Source organism: Trichomonas vaginalis, chromosome II (assembly GCF_026262505.1).
Source record: "Trichomonas vaginalis G3 chromosome II, whole genome shotgun sequence".
NCBI classification, from domain to species: domain Eukaryota; phylum Parabasalia; order Trichomonadida; family Trichomonadidae; genus Trichomonas; species Trichomonas vaginalis.
Window position 1 is genome coordinate 9,917,583 of NC_067204.1, and position 17,814 is coordinate 9,935,396.

Here is a 17,814-nt window from a genome sequence, read left to right on the forward strand (position 1 = left end):
GAAGCAATGAACAAAGTTTTGAAATCTCATAAACACAACATCTCCGATATAAATGAACTTCAAGCTACATTAAATAGTAAAGCTGACAAGAACCATACACATAAATCCTTCACTACTGTTAGAGCAGACGACATAATATTGAACTATACCCTTGGTTCAAGTGCACCTTTAGAGAATCCAAGTACAAGCGTAAAAGATACACTAAACTCCTTAAATAGTAAATGTATGAACATTGAAGGTCATGCCAGAAACTTTGAAACATATGAACTACCATCAATGTTAGACAAGAAAGCGACAAAAACATACACATAAATTTCACTACTGTTGCTATAGAAAGTATTGAAGGAACGGTTGAAGAAACTGGTGGGGATGCATTATATTGTAAACCTCCTAACTTTCCACAAGGTTTAACATCGGATGACGACATAACGACGATGAGAAACATTAGATGTAAAGATGTTTATGTCATGAAGGATGAATATAATATTAAATTCACTGCTCAAGATTTATATGACAAGAAAGCAGACAAAACAGAGCTTCAAACATTAAAGACTCAGATTCTTGAAACATTATATCCTATAGGCTCTATTTATACGTCAATGAACTCAACAAATCCAGCAACAGTTTTAGGTTTTGGTACATGGCAGCAGATTGTAGACAAATTCTTATACTGTGCTAACTCTTCAAAGCAAACAGGAGGTTCGAAGAAAATTTGAAGCAAACCTTCCACCGCACACTCATACAGGAACTACAAACACAACAGGTAGTCATTCACATTCAATAACAAAAAGAGGTTATACAAATCTTGCAGCAGGTTCGGATAGACAGGGAATGAATAGATATGATATTTCAAGTGACCCAGTAGATTCAAGCGCAGGTATTTTCTGTGGAACCGCAGGAAATCATTCACATACTTTCACAACAAATCCAACAGGCTCGGGTGCAGATTACATGCCACCATTTGTGACTGTATTTGCATGGTACCGCGCGTTCAATGAACGCGCTTGAGCCTGCTTTGCTGGCTTACCGTCTTGAATAAAATCTTTAACTTTACATAAATGAGCTTGAAAGAAGTATTCGAACAACATCCATGGAGGTCATTTAAGAAATTCAATGAAGCTGCAAAGAGTTGGGGATTTACTAACAGAGCTGAAGTGAAAAGGTTCTTTGACAAAAATGTTGTACATCAAACAAAAATAAACCCTTACGACTACTTTTTACCAATTTACTCCAACGCTCCTGACGCATACCAATTTGACACTCTCATTCAAAGCAGAAAAGGAGGACATAAACCATTCCTCATCTTCATTAATGTTAACACTCGTAAAGCATATGCATATCCAATGAAAAATAAAGGAACTCGTGAAGTGTTAAGAGTTTTACAAAAGTTCGTGGCAGAACATAGCCCAAGTACTTTAACATCAGACCAAGACAGTGCATACCTCAGCAATGAAATCACAGATTTTCTCATTAAGCATAACATAACTCACTACACTACTGAAGACCATAACCATAACATACTCGGCATCATAAACCGCTTCATAAGAACGCTCAGAGATTTAAATCAAGAGCGAGACTTTACCGAAGAAACAATGAAACATTTTCTCGAAGTATATAATTCCTCAACACATTCTACAACAGGACATACACCAAATTCAATGACACAACAACAAGAAGAAAAGTATATACAAAAGAAACGAAGCCAAACACAAAATATCAGAAATTCAACACAATTTACCCTCATTCCTGGTACAAAAGTTCGTGTAGTTCTTGACGACAAACCGTTGACAAAGAAACGTTTAAGGTTAAGTCGAAATTATTATATAGTAGACTCTACGCAAGGTAATGGATATCTTATAAAAGCTGCCAACGACTCTATTGCGTTTTATCCTCGTCATAAATTAGTTGAAAGTAGTAATGACAAACTTGCTGAAACCATTGACGAAGCAAAGCGAGGAGTGGTTATTGAAATACTTGGCTATAACATAAACGATGACACTTATAAAGTAAGATATGAAGGAGGCGTTGAAGATGTTATACCATCTAAGAACTTGAGAGAGTCGAAGCCAACACATCTGGGACCATTAGAGCGGGAGTACTGGAAAGACAAAAATATGCCAGAAAGAATAAGAAAATTCTTCTAAACTTTTTCGTTGGATGTAAATCAGACATGAACGAGAACAGTCATGTATTATTAATGGTACCATTTATTTTAACATAAATGAACAAAAAATAATGTTTATGTTAGCATGTTAGATCTAACACGTTTTCTAACCTCATTTCTAACCTCATTTTTATGTATTTGACGGGATTAATTCTTGATTTCAGGGATTTTTTGACGAAGTGAACTTTTGCACTTCGTCAAAAACTCATGAATTTTGTGTGTTTTCAGCATTATTTTTTTGCATTATGACACGAAGTGAACTTTTGCACTTCGTCAAAAACTCATGAATTTTGTGTGTTTTCAGCATTATTTTTTTGCATTATGACACGAAGTGAACTTTTGCACTTCGTCAAAAACTCATGAATTCTCATGAATTTCCTTAAGATAGAAAAAATAAAAAATAATGTTTATGTTAGAATGTTAGATCTAACACGTTTTCTAACCACTTTTCTAACATGGTCTAAAACTCTCGAAAATCATGAATTTTTGACATTTCCTTAAGATAGAAAAAATAAAAAATAATGTTTATGTTAGAATGTTAGATCTAACACGTTTTCTAACCTCATTTCTAACATGGTCTAAAACTCTCGAAAATCATGAATTTTTGACATTTCCTTATGAAAGAAAAATAAAGTTAGTTTTATTTTTATTTATTTTTTTATTTTGTATAAAAGATATGATTTCAACAATCGGCACAACAACAATTCAAACAACAGCACCAAACTCGTTAGTCATGAATCCTACGTCAATGTTGGTAGAGATGAAAAACTTCATTCCTTCTTCATATACTTCGAAAAAAATCCAGAAGATAAAGCAAGAACTTTTAACAAGTAATTTAGACTGTAGTGCGAAAGATGAAACAAATGAAGAATATCTTTATGAAATGCAGGACATTATTGACCATTTGCCTAAACTACCTGAAATCCAACAACAAAACTCACTATTCCTGAATTCGACGAAATTGAAGTGAAACCAACTGACTCAGTAGAAATAAAGAAGTTCATACGAAAGGTTAAATTATGAATTCCTTGGTTTTCATTGCAACCATAAGGTTATGGACAAAGATTGCGATATGGTATATAAGAATGTTTCTGACATATATAAATCTGAAGAATTTAAGACCTACGACAACTTTGTTTCGTTAGTTGCAGAATGTGTTTGGGAAATAAGAGATAAAGATAGAAGAGGCAAAGTATGGAAAAACAAATAAGACCCGCTATGTTTGAGATGAAGAGAGCAATTGACGCCTTAGTTGTTTTAGCTGGTTTTATTTCAATGTATAACGCAAAAATGAACCCGCAATGTTCAAAATGTAAAGCAGCAATGAGGAAATATAACTACTCAGTCAAAGAGATAGAAAGAATGAGAAACGACTATGCAGACTTAAAGAAAGAAGCAGAAAAGCCAGCAGAAGATAAAATGGACATGTTAGCATTTCTGAACAAAAACTATCCAACTGCTGACGATTTCCTATTATCTGACGTCAAGAAGAAGTATAAAGAAACTTTCGGCATAGTTAAAACATTCGATGTACTAAAAGAAGAAATAGAAGCTACAAAACTGTTTAAAGTCATGAACCATCGCAACATATACCATGTAAAACGCTTGTAAATAGTTATGTTAGAAAAGAGGTTAGAAAACGTGTTAGATCTAACATGCTAACATAAACATTATTTTTTCTATCTTAAGGAAATTCACGAGAATTCATGAGTTTTGTGTGTTTTGGACCATGTTAGAAAAGTGGTTAGAAAACGTGTTAGATCTAACATGCTAACATAAACTTTATTTTTTCTAAGAAAAAATTTTATTTTGTATGTAAAGACAGTAATGACAAACATTGAGTTTGAAACAGTTAGAAAGATAGACAATGACACCAAAGTGGTTAGAATAGGTGATTTAAACGTAAGATACTCAAAGAAATACAACAAATATTCTTTGTCAGACATTATATCTCCATCTGAAAAGAAAACAAACCATTGGGTTAGAAATGCTTCAACTCAGAAAATTTTGACAAGAAATCCTGAGCTTATGATATCAGTAAGATTCTATGGAACTACAGCATATCTCATTGACAAAAGTCTTATACCAATAGTTTTGTTATGGATTGACCCAGTTGTTGGATATAACTTCATAACATATGGTTCATTCGATACGGAACGTTGCAGTGAAGGCTTACTTTACATCGTTCAGAAACCGAAGGACTTCAATACAAAGAGATATAAGATAGGAAGAACATATAATATAACTCAAAGATATGACTCTACAGTCAATAGAGTCAAGGTTGTGTTCGTTAATGATATGAGAGCTGCAGAAACAGAACTACTTGAAAAGTTTGAGAAAATGTATGGTGCTCCATGAAAGGTAAAGAAACGTTTGAAGTAGATGAGATAGATAAAGCTATAAAATTATTTGACGAAGTTGCTGAAAAATACATGTAAAGCGTTTATTTTTGGTCTTTTGTGAAAGTCAGAAAATAACGCTAATTTTATTTTTATTTATTTTTTTATTTTGTATGTAAAGACAGTAATGTCAACATCAGAGAACACAACAACAGTTATAGTCCATGAAGCCATAAATGAAGAATACGAGTACATACAATATAACAAACAGTTACGTCTCATTCGTTCGGTCAAAGATGACATGTACCAAATGCAAAGTATTTTGAATGCTCTTCTTTCTACAAAGCAAGCATATCATTGGTTTGAAAACCAACAGGCAAAAGAACTTTTAGAAGAATTTCCTCATATGATTGCTTCCCTCGGAAAACCGAGAGAAGAGATTCCGTACGAAAATCGCAAGAATTTGGCTCCTGGTTTGAAAGGTTATTATGTTCATAGACTTTTAGTAAATGCTGTAGCAATGTGGGCTTCACCTCGTTATGCTTGTTATATTTTCATGATGTTAGATGAACTATATAAAGCAGAACGTGGAGAGATGGAAAAGAAACTTCAAGCAAAAGATGAAGTCATTGAATCCAAAGACAAAAGCATACAGAAAAGAATACCGCGTTCAGTACCAAAAGGAAAGGAAAAGAGTTATAAGTATATGATATATACTGAAGAGTTGGAGAAAGAAGAAGACAGAGATATGGTTATGTTGCATTTAGTCAGAAGAAACAACAAAAGCTTTTACGACCTTGCTAAGATTTACAAATCTGACAGAAACTGGTTCTATCGTGAAAACTTACCGATTTCAATGACACCGAATGAAAATAAAGGAAATTGTCAAAAGTACTCTTCCTCAAACACACTATGACATCAAAGGTTGCACAATACTTACATTCAAAGAAGACTTACCATTACTGAAGGAAAAAATAACAGAATATTTCGATAACTTCAAAGAGGAAGAATGAAAAAATCTAAGCTAATTTTATTTTTTTATAAAATTTTATCTCATATGAAAGAACATGAATTTAGAATATTCGGAACTCATGACAGAAGAAGAGAACGAACAACATGTAAAAGATTATGCAAAATTTCTGAAGACATACAAAGCATTTAAACAATATCTAAATGCTTCTAAAGATTATACAAAATTTCTGAAGGTATATAAAGCTTATGAAAAAGCGTATGAAAAGTTTATACATTGGGGAATTGTTGTAAAATATCCATATGAATACTAACCAAAAATATATTTTTGCTTAAATAACTTCAGGGTCTATTTCTTCAACCATTTCACTTCCTTCGTCAATGTCAATTGAAGCTTCTTCAACCTTTGGTAGGAGCTTCTGTATAACATCTTTGTTCGTTATTGTCTTCAGAGATGAAGGATAATATTTCACATTTGTTTCACCTTTCTTATATTCTTTCTGTTCGGAAAGATTTAAAACAATACTGAAGAAGTCAATGTTAGAGTTCTTTATGACAGTATAATGAGTATCTTTGACATTCACGAAGAAACTCTTTTGTTTCAAAACTACTGCTAACTCTTGTGAAGTATAACGTTTGCGGTCAATGACAATAGCTAATGGTCTGACATACTGACCAAACTTAGATTCTTTCACAAACTTCTTGTTAAAGATAACATTAACATTTGAAGCATTATTGAACTCATTCTTGATGGCAGTAGCGAGAGCATTGTATGAAAAGAACTTGCAATCTTGCATGTGTTTCATTAAAATAAAAATATTAAATTATTTTGAAAAATAACTTAAAAAATCTAATCTAATTTTTTCAAAAAATATTTTTTTTATTTCCTACTAAAGATGTATCGGAAGTTGTCTAAGTTAGAACACTCGGAAATAAAACAACTTCTAACAGAAGCTAACATAGATGTTGCAAAGCATTACGCAACAAACAAAAAAGCACTCGCTGACATCCTCAATGACTATAATGGTGCAATAAGTTATGATAGAATTCATGAGTTCATAAAGTCGCAACGCGGCGAGGACGAAGTCCATGCAAGAACATTTCCTTTAAATGACGTTGCTATTGACTTATATCATAGACGTTCAGTACCTCATGAAGTAAGAAGAGAAATGTTTGACATAACAAATGCGAACGTTGGTCATACTCGTAAAGCTCTTTCTCATGATGTTCGTCAAGAGATGTTTGAACTTACGAACTCAAACGTTGGTGAAACAAGAAGAAGAGACGACACACTGAAACAACAGAGAAGAGAGATGTTTAAGAGCGCTATAGAACAAGTTCGCAAAGCTAACGATGTCATTCGTTCCATTGACGACAAACCAAAAGAAGGTGAGAGATGGTTAAAGAAAGATGAAGAGAATAGGAAGAGAAATGTGAAGTCAGGCAATAGACTCATTGACTTTAACATCGAAGCTTTAGATGAACCAAACAGAGACTACTTACACAAACATTTCGGTAAGGTTTTCATGAGACTCTTAAAGAAGATTAAAATAAACTCCCAACAAAGATGGATGGTATGTTATAAACTTGGTGGAAAGTATGAATGTTCTACGTTAAACCTCAATAATATTGGAACATTACTACATCAGCTCTTGAAGGAGAACTTTATATCAGAGATAGAAGCAAATGCTGCAGGTATTGTTGAAATGCACTATGACTTCTTCTTGACAAACATAAAGAATCTTACTGAAATAAAGATGTATGATTTAACAGAATATGAAGGCTTAACGATGTCAGATGTAAAGAAAGGCAAACCAAAAAAGAGACCATATAGAGATGAAAGCACACTGACAAATGACCAGAAAGCCATTTTGGAAGCTCTTAAGCAAACAGGAAACCCAGCACTTATAGAAAGCTTTTGGAAAGATAATGGTGAAAAGAAGTTTTATAAGAAGAGAAGCGGTCAGTTCTGGAAGTATCTTTGCACATTACCTATAAATCTTGAACGCTACCAAATCTTCAATGAACTGAACAAAAGAACTGCACACTTATGACAGAAGACAATTGTTTCGTTTATGCTTGCATTCAGGCTGGAGTAAATGAAGAAACTATTGACCACATGAGAGAAGTCATTCGTGTTAGAGACTTTCCTCAAAGTAAAGTACAAGAAATTTCCGATTCAACAGGTATAGCATTTAATGTTACCATTGGTTACTTCAATGACTCAAGACATAATGAAATAAAGAGATATATACCAAAAGAATGTGAAACTGTTAGAACTATTGACTTACTTCTTGTTGAAGACCACTACATGCTAAATGAAAGATTACCAATGACAACATATTTCATTCGCAACTATATAGAAATTCTCAAAGCGTGTGGTGGAATGAACATTGAGAAACAGATGAAGATTTATACAAAGAGAGAGAACAAATATGTAGTTCGTTATGATAGAACAACACCGTTATGGGATGTTATGAAAACATTGTGGGAGTGCAAATATTTCGAACCTATTTCTTATGGAGAACTTTTCACATATACGACTGACTTATATAAACAGAACCTTGCACCATTTAAAGATTTGACATATGCTCCAAAGTATTGTGTACAACTGAAGAAGAAAGCAGAGTCAAAAGAAGTAAATAAAAATAAGTGCAAGTTCATTCCTGAGCATGTTTTCTTTGCTGACTTTGAGTGTAGTACCGATGGCTTTCATAAAGCTTTTAACATCTGTTATGACAGTGAAGATGATTCAGTGAGTGAAAGCATATGGGGTCAAAACTGTGCAACAGAATTTTTGGAGCGACTTCCTGACAAGAGTTTAATATATTTCCATAACCTCAGCTATGACATAAACTTCATCTTAAGACACATGACAGAAGTGAAAGGAACTCCCATCATTAAAGGTTCACGAACAATGCAAATAACTGGCTTATATAAAGGAAGGGCAATTATTATAAAAGACTCTTACAGTGTTATAAATAAGAAGCTTAAACTATTTCCTGCTATGTTTAACTTACAAACAGGACCGAAAGAAGTATTTCCATACAACTACTACAGCAGTACTTTGTTAGCAAATGACAACAGAACTGGTGTCATTTCTGAAGCATGTAAGTTTATCCGGGATGCAGATACATTCATGAAAAACATAGATTCCATCAAAGGTTGCAGAATAGATGAGAACCACTTCGACTTAGAAAAATATAGCACATTTTATTGCAAACAAGATGTAAGAATTTTAAGAGAAGGTTTTGTAAAGTTCCGCAATGACTTATTGAAAGAGTTTGATTTAAACGTTTATGACTACGTTAGTATTTGTTCTATTGCTAACAAATTATTTGAGAACAGAGTGTACTTCCCGAATGGAAATCTTTATGACCTCTCAAATAAACCAAGAGAATTTATTTCGAGATGTATTCAAGGTGGAAGATGTATGCTGTCAGATAACATGAAACAAAAGAGCGAAAAGAAACTCATTGCTGACTTCGACGCTGTTTCATTATATCCATCAGCTATAGCAAGACTTTATACTTTAGAAGGAATTCCAAAAGTATTGAAGGATGAGATGTTAAGCACAGAGTATCTCATGAGACATTTATTCGATGACGACCAAAAGGAACCCATTGGTGAAAAGTTTATGTCCGGCTTCTTTGTTCTCATTAAGATAACAGAGATTGGCATACATAGACACTTTCCTTTAATAGTTTGTGACCCTGAACTAAATCCAGAACTTAACGTTCCCAGAAGTTCAAACACTTGCTGTCTCATGTATGTTGACCATATAACATTACAAGACCTCATAAAATATCAAGGTGTCAAATGTGAAGTGTTGCAAGGATACTATTACGATGGAAACAGAGATATTAGAATAAGAGATGAAGTAAAGAAGTTGTTTGAGTTAAGGTTAAAGTATAAGAAAGAAGGAAATCCTTTGCAAGAAAATATAAAGCTCATTCTGAACAGCATTTATGGCAAAACTATTCTATCTCCTATTGAGTCAAAAATAACCATAGTAGATGACAAAGATGCTATAAGATATGCCATCAGAAACTACAACCATATAGTGAAGTTCGAAGGTTTGGATGGTTCAGATAAAACTATTTTCAAGCTAACGAAAAGCATTTGCAGACACTTTAACTTCTGTCCACTTGGTGTTAACATTCTATCTATGTCGAAGAGAGTAATGTGTGAAGTATTCTGTACTGCTGAAGATATGGGACTTCAAATCTTCTACCAGGACTGTGATAGCATGCATATTTTCAATGAAGACATACCAAAGCTTGCAGCAGAGTTTAAGAAGAGATACGGTTGCGAACTTATAGGAAAGAACCTTGGTCAATTTCATTCTGACTTTGCAGAAATAACACCTGGAAAACAAAGTTTAGCATACAAGTCAATATTTTGTGGAAAGAAGACTTACATAGACTTACTCACGAACGATTTAAATGAAGTTGCATTCCATGCACGTTGTAAAGGTGTAAAACAAGACGTTCTTGCTTTAACAGCAAATGAAATGTTTCCTGAAGCTATACAATGCTATTACAATGAAGATAAGAACATTCACATACCTGTTGGAACATATGACAAAGACTCTGAGTTCAGTGTCATGAAACTTTATAAAGCACTTTATGACGGTCAAGAGATTGGATTTGACTTATGTAAGTCATGTCAACCTTGCTTTGAAGAGAAGTTTAACTTCTCAATAACGACTAAAACAAGCTTTATTCGTAAGTTGAAGTTCTGAGGTCATTTATTTTTGTCAGCAATGAGGTCATGAATGAGGTCATGAATGAGGTCAGCAATGAGGTCATTTATTTTTGTCAGCAATGAGGTCATTCGTGATAAAAATAAGCCGCTAACGGCAAGGGCGAAGCCCATGAGGTCATTTACAATACAGCAATTGTAGAGTTTAAGAGTTGTGCTTCAATGTAGAGACAGTCCTTATGGTCTGGAGGTAAGAACACTGGGCAGTTATGGTCATGAGTGGAGAACATGTCTATCCAAAATTCACGATTGAAGCCAGTTAATTTATAGTATTTAGGGTTAGGAAGTGGTGAAGTTCTTGTATGACCAATGAACTCATTTTCAACTCCCTTACTTAAGTTTGAATATAATATAGCTTGCTTTCTATCCCAAATGCCAGGTGTTACAATCTTTGAAAATTCATTTTTCCTCGGAAGCATTGCATCATAATTGAAAACATTCTTGAAGTCTTCATTGGGTTCAGAGATTTGAAATCTTATACGTAATGGATTTTCTTTCTCTTTAGCTACTTCATTGAATGGTGAATATATAACAAACTGACAGTCATGTGTTCCATCTTCATTTTCATTAAATTCATAATGAAAGTCTATAAGTTGTGGCTGACTACCTTCTTCTTTCAGTTGTGCAAGAAACTCACGTAAAGGCTGTAAAGTTTGTACTTCAATGTTGAACTTTTTCTCGAACATTTCATTAAATGAAATCATACATTGCAACAATGTTGTATCGTCTTTAAAGTATTTGTATATGTGAATGTTTTGGGCGCTTAAAGACTGTTCGTCATTTTCTATCTCGACTTGAAGTATAAAGTCAACTTTCCTAAATGCACGTGTTATATACATAGATGTTATGCCAATGTACTTCTCTTCATTTATGTTCACAATCCAGTCTGTTGGAACTTAAACGTTACTCTGTTCCCTTTATTTTGACGTCAGGGTTTTCACTACTGAACGCAACAGTTAAAGGTATTTGTCTATACATTTAATTCGGATAAAAATAAACCATTTACTCTTTCTTTGCTTCAGCTTCTTTAGCTTTTGCTTCAGCTTCTTCTCTAGCTTTTTTCGCCAGCAAACGTGGGTTCTTTTGTCTTCCAGCAGCTAATGCAGCAAGTTGTTTTTCACTAAGTTTTCTCTTTGGTCTCTCTGGCTTTTGTTCTTGTTTTTGTTCCTTCAGTTCGGATAAAATTTGCTCACGAATTTCTTTCTTCAATGCTTCAACATCTATGACTCCTTGGGTCTTGTCCGTAGGGCTTGTCTGAGTCATTTGACTGCAGATAAAAAACAAAATTAAAACTTTAACCGATGTAAAATGAGCTTGTCAAAATCAGAGCGAGAGTCTATTATATTAAATGACGCAAGAGGAATACAACATCCTTTCTATTACGTAAGTCAGAGTAAAGATGGTAAAATATACGTAAGAAAAAGAAGGTTCCATTAGCGAATGCAGAAAGCGACAACATTAAGGTGCATGGCAAGGGTGAAGTCCACGAAGCCCATGTTAAGCCTTCTATTCAAACTGAGCCACCAAAAGACAAGAAGAAAGAAGCCAGATGTACTTTCAATAACGAACCAAGAGCTTATTGCAAAGTTCGTGAATTTCATTGAAAAGCAAACCGAGTCAAAGAACCCTGACCCGCCAGTGAAAGAAGTTGAGACAAAAGAGAATGCACAGTTCATTGAAAATGTCAAGAAACAACTTCCACCACGAATGCCAAGAAGAAGAGTGAGAATAATGAAGTAAATAGATATTTTTATCCGAAGTAAATACATGAGAACGAACAGTTAAACGAATTACTCCAGCAGAGCATATTCATCAGATTCGCTCATATTTCGATATCATAGACAATGCAGTTCAAATTGGTGACACTAATAGAAAATATTCTGACGCAAAGATTCCATCACAACCTGGAACTGCTAAAGATAACACATGGGTAACATTCAATCTCTCACCTCCTGGTGAAAATATGTTGGACCTTTACAATACATTCATTAAGTATAAAATGGAAGGTCAATTTATTGTAGATAAAGAAATTGGTTCAGGTTCCAATAAAACAAACCCACCAGGATTTTGGATTGGTTTCGATGACGCTTTCTATGCAGTTGCTGGATATCAAATCCTTGCAAATGGTCGTATCGTATATTCTCAAGACAACGCAAGAGAAGAAGCATATATAACTTCAAACTCACAAACTACCGAACAAATAAAGAAAGTAGATGTTTTCTCAAAGACTCGACATGAAGATGTATGGAGTCATTCGGGAACATGCAGAACAGGACAAATTGTTAGTGGTCCAATTACAGCAGGAAAATCATTTGATTTTAAGCTTCGTTTAAGAATTCCTGTTAGAAGATTCCTTCCATTAGAAGCTATTCGATTTATTCCAGCTTTTGCAGGAAACATTCAGCTTAAAGTAAAGTTCAGTAGCGACGCCTTACAATGCACATCTATATCTGTAAATGATATCATTGCTTTCAATCCAACTCTTAAAGTTGCATTTGCTTCAGATTCAAATCCACCGACAAATAAATTTGTTCCATGGAATGAACCATTCACTATGATAACGAAGGCAGTAGAAGCTAGTGGAACAGTTACTATTACAACTGTAAACCAGCAACTATTTCGAACAAAGATGGATTTTAATGAATGTTTCATTCATCCAAAGTCATTCTCTTTAGACCCTAACATTTATACAGAACTTGTAGAACATTATACAAACGAGGCTTTATGTTTTCCCTGTTAAAGTTATGGATTGGATTCCTATGGACGGTTCATTCTCAAAGAATACAGATAGTTCAAGTGCAACATTTACAGCAGCTTATACGCCTATTAATGTTAAAAGTATTTGGGCACTATTTAGAAAGAAAGACAACTATTATGTTAATTTTGAGAACCCTAAGTTTAAATATCTTCAGCTTTCCATGGGAGCTTATGGAAATATGCCTGCAGAACCTGAAAAATCATATGGACCTGTATTTTATGAAATGGTTGCGAACGCCTGCAATACAAACAATGATATGATTGGATTTAATGAAGATGTTATGAGGTCATTGGTGGATGATGGTAGTGTGGAACATAAATGGGATAGCTATGACAACACACATTTCTTATGTGGTTTTCCAACTGAAGTGGACTTTTGCTTCCAGCAAGGTCAAACATCTACTGCTCAATAACATACAAATTGTCTGTTAAAGGACCTATTGAACTAGCAACTGAAAACGTACCAAAGCCACTTATTGGATTTATGAGGGATTGTTGCTTTGCCATTCAGGTGCGTGCTAATGGAATCCCAATAATAAGATTAGATGACTATAACTTAGCTACGGACGACAGTGAGGAATAAAGGATGAACGTTTATTTTTAAAGCTTATAAATGAGTTCTTCATCAAGCTCTCGTGAACCTTCACCATCTATGAAACAAACTTTACCAAACGATTATGGAGCACCTATTGAATATTTCTTACGAGCTGCACAATGGCAAAGAGCAGTCTCACCAAGGTTAGGTGTTCCACCAGCTCCTGTCAAAAATAGCATTTGGTCAAGTCCTTATATAAAATATGGTCTCCCACTAGGTTTGCTAGCTACAGCAGGAGCAGTTATGATGTTGAAAAGAAATAAAGCAAATGTTGTAAATAATACTGAAGTAGCTGAAGTTAAACAAACTCTGACACCTTCACAAACAACACCTTCAATGACTCCTGAACCTATGAAAGTACAAACTCCTGTTCAAAAGTCAACTCCAAAACCGACTCCAACATTTAAACCAGAACCTACACCACAAATAAATCGTAAAACTCCTGCGTTTCCTTACTGAAAAAATAACGTTATTTTTATTTAATATTAAAATTTTTATTTGATTGAAATGACAAATAAAGTCACTGAAGCAATGAAACAAAAGTTTTTGGTAGAATACATTAAATCAGGAACTATTCCAGAAGGTTTTTACATTCATACTATGAAGGATGGTAGAGTTCAGTTTAGAAAGATAAAGCAACCATTAGATAAAGAAGGAATTTTGAGAAAGATTAAACTTCATGAGGACAACATTGCTGAACTTAAGAAGAAGTTAGAAGAGTTGGAGAAAGCAGACGACAGTGAGGAATAAAGCAATGAATTCAACAGGGTTAGAAAAGAGGTTAGAAAACGTGTTAGATCTAACATTCTAACATAAACATTATTTTTGTGCTATGTTTTCATACGTGTGAGGGTGGTGATATCATTAATTTTTAAGTTTATTTTTAAGTTTATTTTTATATAAATGACGAAAACTATTGAGATAACAAACTACAACGGTCATGAGTTCAAGAACTTGTTCTTCGTTCCTCGTGAAAATACATTCTATCAGATACGAGGGAGAAAGGGTAAAGTTAGTTTGAGCGTTTATGAAGGAATGAAGAATGGAAAGTTTATACAAGCATACGATACAAACGGTAAACGTGTTTCATTAGCTTTGTCAAAACTTACTAACATTTATTTTGACAGTGATTTTGACCTATATGAAGAAGAAAGTGAGTCAGAAGATTATGAGCTGTTATATAAAGCACAGCAATGGGAGGAGTTGCAATACTTTTGTAAGTGAGAACGTTTATTTTTACATTAGTGAAGTTGTTTGTGAAAACGTTAGTGAAGTGAAGTGGTTGGCGGCTTTGTAAATATTTAATGTTAAGTTAGTGTTGTCGTTTGTGTTGTAAAATATACGTTAACGGTTTTGTAAATATTTAAGGTTAAGTGGTGTACGGAGGCGCGCAGTGCCTCAGTACACGACTTAGCCATACTAACTAAATCAAATCACATTACATACGGAATAAACATTTAATCTTTTACCATTAAAATTATATTTATACGTTATTTAATTTTTTTACGTCTAAGTTGAATAGGATAATAGCCGAAGATATAAAGTAACTATAGTTTACAAGCTAAGGAACAAATCAGCATTGAAACTAAAAAATAACGTATTTGAATAATTTCGTAAAAAATTAGAATTACTCGATATTAAGCATATTGCTTTTCTATCATATATGCTTATATTCTACAATAGTGTTACCAAACATCGGGCAACATCATACGTATAATACAACTTTTTCGTACTTCTTTATCGAATTTAAATAGAACTCAGTTTTTATTTTAAATAAAAGAGAAATAATTCTAATTTATAATCTCATTATTAATTTATTCTCATTTTAATATTTCATCGATTTTTTATTATCGATATTCAATACAAATGAATTCATATTATAATAGTATCTAGTATAACTAGGTATTCTATCACAGTATTTCTTCAATTTATTATAATATTTCAGCATTTTTTAGTTTCAATGCTGATTTGTTCCTTAGCTTGTAAACTATAGTTACTTTATATCTTCGGCTATTATCCTATTCAACTTAGACGTAAAAAAAATTAAATAACGTATAGAATATAATTTAATGTAAAAGATTAAATGTTTATTCCGTATGTAATTGATTTGATTTGGATGGTAAGATAAGTTTCGGTATAGTTTTTGTTAATTGATTAAGAATTGTTGAATAAAATTCGGAACTTCGTCAATTTCTTTGATTCCCTCTTCTCGCAATACAACTCCATATCATTAACTTGTATTTAAAGGCTTCCATATACAAAACTATATATAATGTTGAAAGTTAAATCCAATCTTTTTCTATTTCTAAAAAAAATTGAGACCTAAACACGAGATAGCTTTCAGAAAATTTCAGGGACATTTTAATCATTTTTTTTATTTATTGTAATATCTTTTATTAAATTTGAATTGTTTAATATTTGAATGTAAAAATTGAATAGTAATAATTTTTTTTAATACATAGCTAATTGCTAAGCAAAATAATTAATTATTGTAATTTTGACATGTAAACTAAAGGGGAATTTAGCCGGCCAAATATATGTCACTTTCGACTTCACCTCACTTCCACCATTTCGTCTTATGACAGTCATTTACTATGGTTATTTTGACTCAAATAGAGATAGAATAGTTTTGCCATAATACTGTTCAGAATGAGCTTTATATTTTCTTGCAAAGGATTTCCTTCTTTCTTATACTTTAACCTTAACTCAAACAACTTCTTTACTTCATCTTATTCTAATATCTCTGTTTCCATGTAATAGTATCCTTGCAACACTTCACATTTGACACCTGATATTTTATGAGGTCTTGTAATTTATATGGTCAACATACATTAAACAGCAAGTTTGAACTTCTGGGAACTTAATCTGGATTTAGTTCAGGGTCACAAACTATTAAAGGAAGTGTCTATGTATTCCAATCTCTGTTATCTTAATGAACAAAGAAGCCGGACATAAACTTTTCACCAATGGTTCCTTTTGGTCGTCATCGAATAAATGTCTCATGAATACTCTGTGCTTAACATTTCTTTCTTCAATACTTTCGGTATACCTTCTAAAGTATAAAGTCTTGCTATAGCTGATATAATAAACAGCGTCGAAATCAGCAATGAGTTTCTCTTTACTCTTTTTGTTTCATGTTATCTGACAGCATACATCTTCCACCTTGAATACAGCGTGAAATAAATTCTCTTGGTTTATTTGAGAGGTCATATAAATTCCATTCGGGAAGTACACTCTGTTCTCAAACAATTTGTTAGCAATTGAACAAATACTAACGTAGTCAAAACGTTTAAATCAAATTCTTTCAAATGTCATTGCGGAACTTAACAAAACCTTCTCTTAAAATTCTTACATCTTTTTGCAATAAAATGTGCTATACTTTCTAAGTCGAAGTGGTTCTCATCTATTCTGCAACCTTTGATGGAATCTATGTTTTTCATGAACGTATCAATATCTTTTACAAACTTACATGCTTCAGAAATGACACCAGTTCTTGTCATTGCTAACAAAACACTGCTGTTAGTAGTTGTATGGAAATACTTCTTTCGTCCTGTTTGTAAGTTAAACATAGCAGGAAATAGTTTAAGCTTCTTATTTAAACACTGTAAGAGTCTTTTATAATAATTGCCCTTCCTTTATATAAGCCAGTTATTTGCATTGTTCGTGAACCTTTAATGATGGGATTCCTTTCACTTCTGTCATGTGTCTTAAGATGAAGTTTATATCATAACTGAGGTTATGGAAATAATTAAACTCTTTGTCAGGAAGTCGTTCCAAAAATTCTGTTGCACAGTTCTGACCCCAAATGCTTTCACTCACTGAATCATCTTCACTGTCGTAACATATGTTAAAAGCTTTATGAAAGCCGTCTGTCTACATTCAAAGTCAGCAAAGAAAACGTGCTCAGGAATGAACTTGCACTTATTTTTATTTACTTCTTTTGACTCTGCTTTCTTCTTCAGTTGTACACAATACTTTGGAGCATATGTCAAATCTTTAAATGGTGCAAGGTTCTGTTTATATAATCAGTCGTATATGTGAAAGTTCTCCATAAAAATAGGTTCGAAATATTTGCACTCCCACAATGTTTTCATAACATCCCATAACGGTGTTGTTCTATCATAACGAACTACATATTTTTCTCTCTCTTTGTATAAATCTTCATCTGTTTCTCAATTTCATTCCACCACACGCTTTGAGAATTTCTATATAGTTGCGAATGAATA

At 33.2% G+C, this 17,814-nt stretch overlaps 6 protein-coding genes and 5 pseudogenes across 11 annotated transcripts, besides 4 other annotated features; 9 read left to right on the forward strand and 2 right to left on the reverse strand.

The window, feature by feature from the left end:
- Positions 1-14,948: part of a mobile genetic element that runs on past the window's edge.
- Positions 1-17,814: part of a mobile genetic element that runs on past both edges of the window.
- On the forward strand, positions 1,344-1,958 carry TVAGG3_0517110 (integrase core domain containing protein family; the record flags this gene model as incomplete). The annotated part of the gene is made up of 1 exon (XM_051237111.1): positions 1,344-1,958. A coding segment is annotated over one exon (615 nt), but the record flags the coding sequence as incomplete, so codon positions are not given.
- TVAGG3_0517120 lies at positions 2,841-3,474 on the forward strand (annotated as a pseudogene). Its single transcript has one exon. A coding segment is annotated over exon 1 (634 nt).
- TVAGG3_0517130 (organellar and viral DNA polymerase type B) lies at positions 3,527-3,775 on the forward strand (the record flags this gene model as incomplete). Its single annotated transcript, XM_051237112.1, has 1 exon — positions 3,527-3,775. One exon carries the CDS (start codon positions 3,527-3,529, stop codon positions 3,773-3,775), a length of 249 nt encoding a protein of 82 aa, XP_051094936.1.
- TVAGG3_0517140 lies at positions 4,691-5,516 on the forward strand (annotated as a pseudogene). Its single transcript has one exon. A coding segment is annotated over exon 1 (826 nt).
- TVAGG3_0517150 lies at positions 6,369-7,559 on the forward strand (annotated as a pseudogene). Its single transcript has one exon. A coding segment is annotated over exon 1 (1,191 nt).
- On the forward strand, positions 8,345-10,216 carry TVAGG3_0517160 (organellar and viral DNA polymerase type B; the record flags this gene model as incomplete). Its single annotated transcript, XM_051237113.1, has 1 exon — positions 8,345-10,216. The coding sequence occupies one exon, from the start codon at positions 8,345-8,347 to the stop codon at positions 10,214-10,216; it is 1,872 nt and encodes a 623-aa protein (XP_051094937.1).
- On the reverse strand, positions 10,359-11,214 carry TVAGG3_0517170 (annotated as a pseudogene). The gene has a single exon. A coding segment is annotated over exon 1 (856 nt).
- TVAGG3_0517180 lies at positions 11,239-11,495 on the reverse strand (annotated as a pseudogene). The gene has a single exon. A coding segment is annotated over exon 1 (257 nt).
- TVAGG3_0517190 (repellent protein 1 family) lies at positions 13,607-14,047 on the forward strand (the record flags this gene model as incomplete). Its single annotated transcript, XM_001295581.1, has 1 exon — positions 13,607-14,047. One exon carries the CDS (start codon positions 13,607-13,609, stop codon positions 14,045-14,047), a length of 441 nt encoding a protein of 146 aa, XP_001295582.1.
- TVAGG3_0517200 (uncharacterized protein) lies at positions 14,096-14,338 on the forward strand (the record flags this gene model as incomplete). The annotated part of the gene is made up of 1 exon (XM_001295582.1): positions 14,096-14,338. One exon carries the CDS (start codon positions 14,096-14,098, stop codon positions 14,336-14,338), a length of 243 nt encoding a protein of 80 aa, XP_001295583.1.
- Positions 14,492-14,812, forward strand: TVAGG3_0517210 (uncharacterized protein; the record flags this gene model as incomplete). Its single annotated transcript, XM_001295583.1, has 1 exon — positions 14,492-14,812. The coding sequence occupies one exon, from the start codon at positions 14,492-14,494 to the stop codon at positions 14,810-14,812; it is 321 nt and encodes a 106-aa protein (XP_001295584.1).
- Positions 15,121-15,149: a mobile genetic element.
- Positions 15,497-15,546: a mobile genetic element.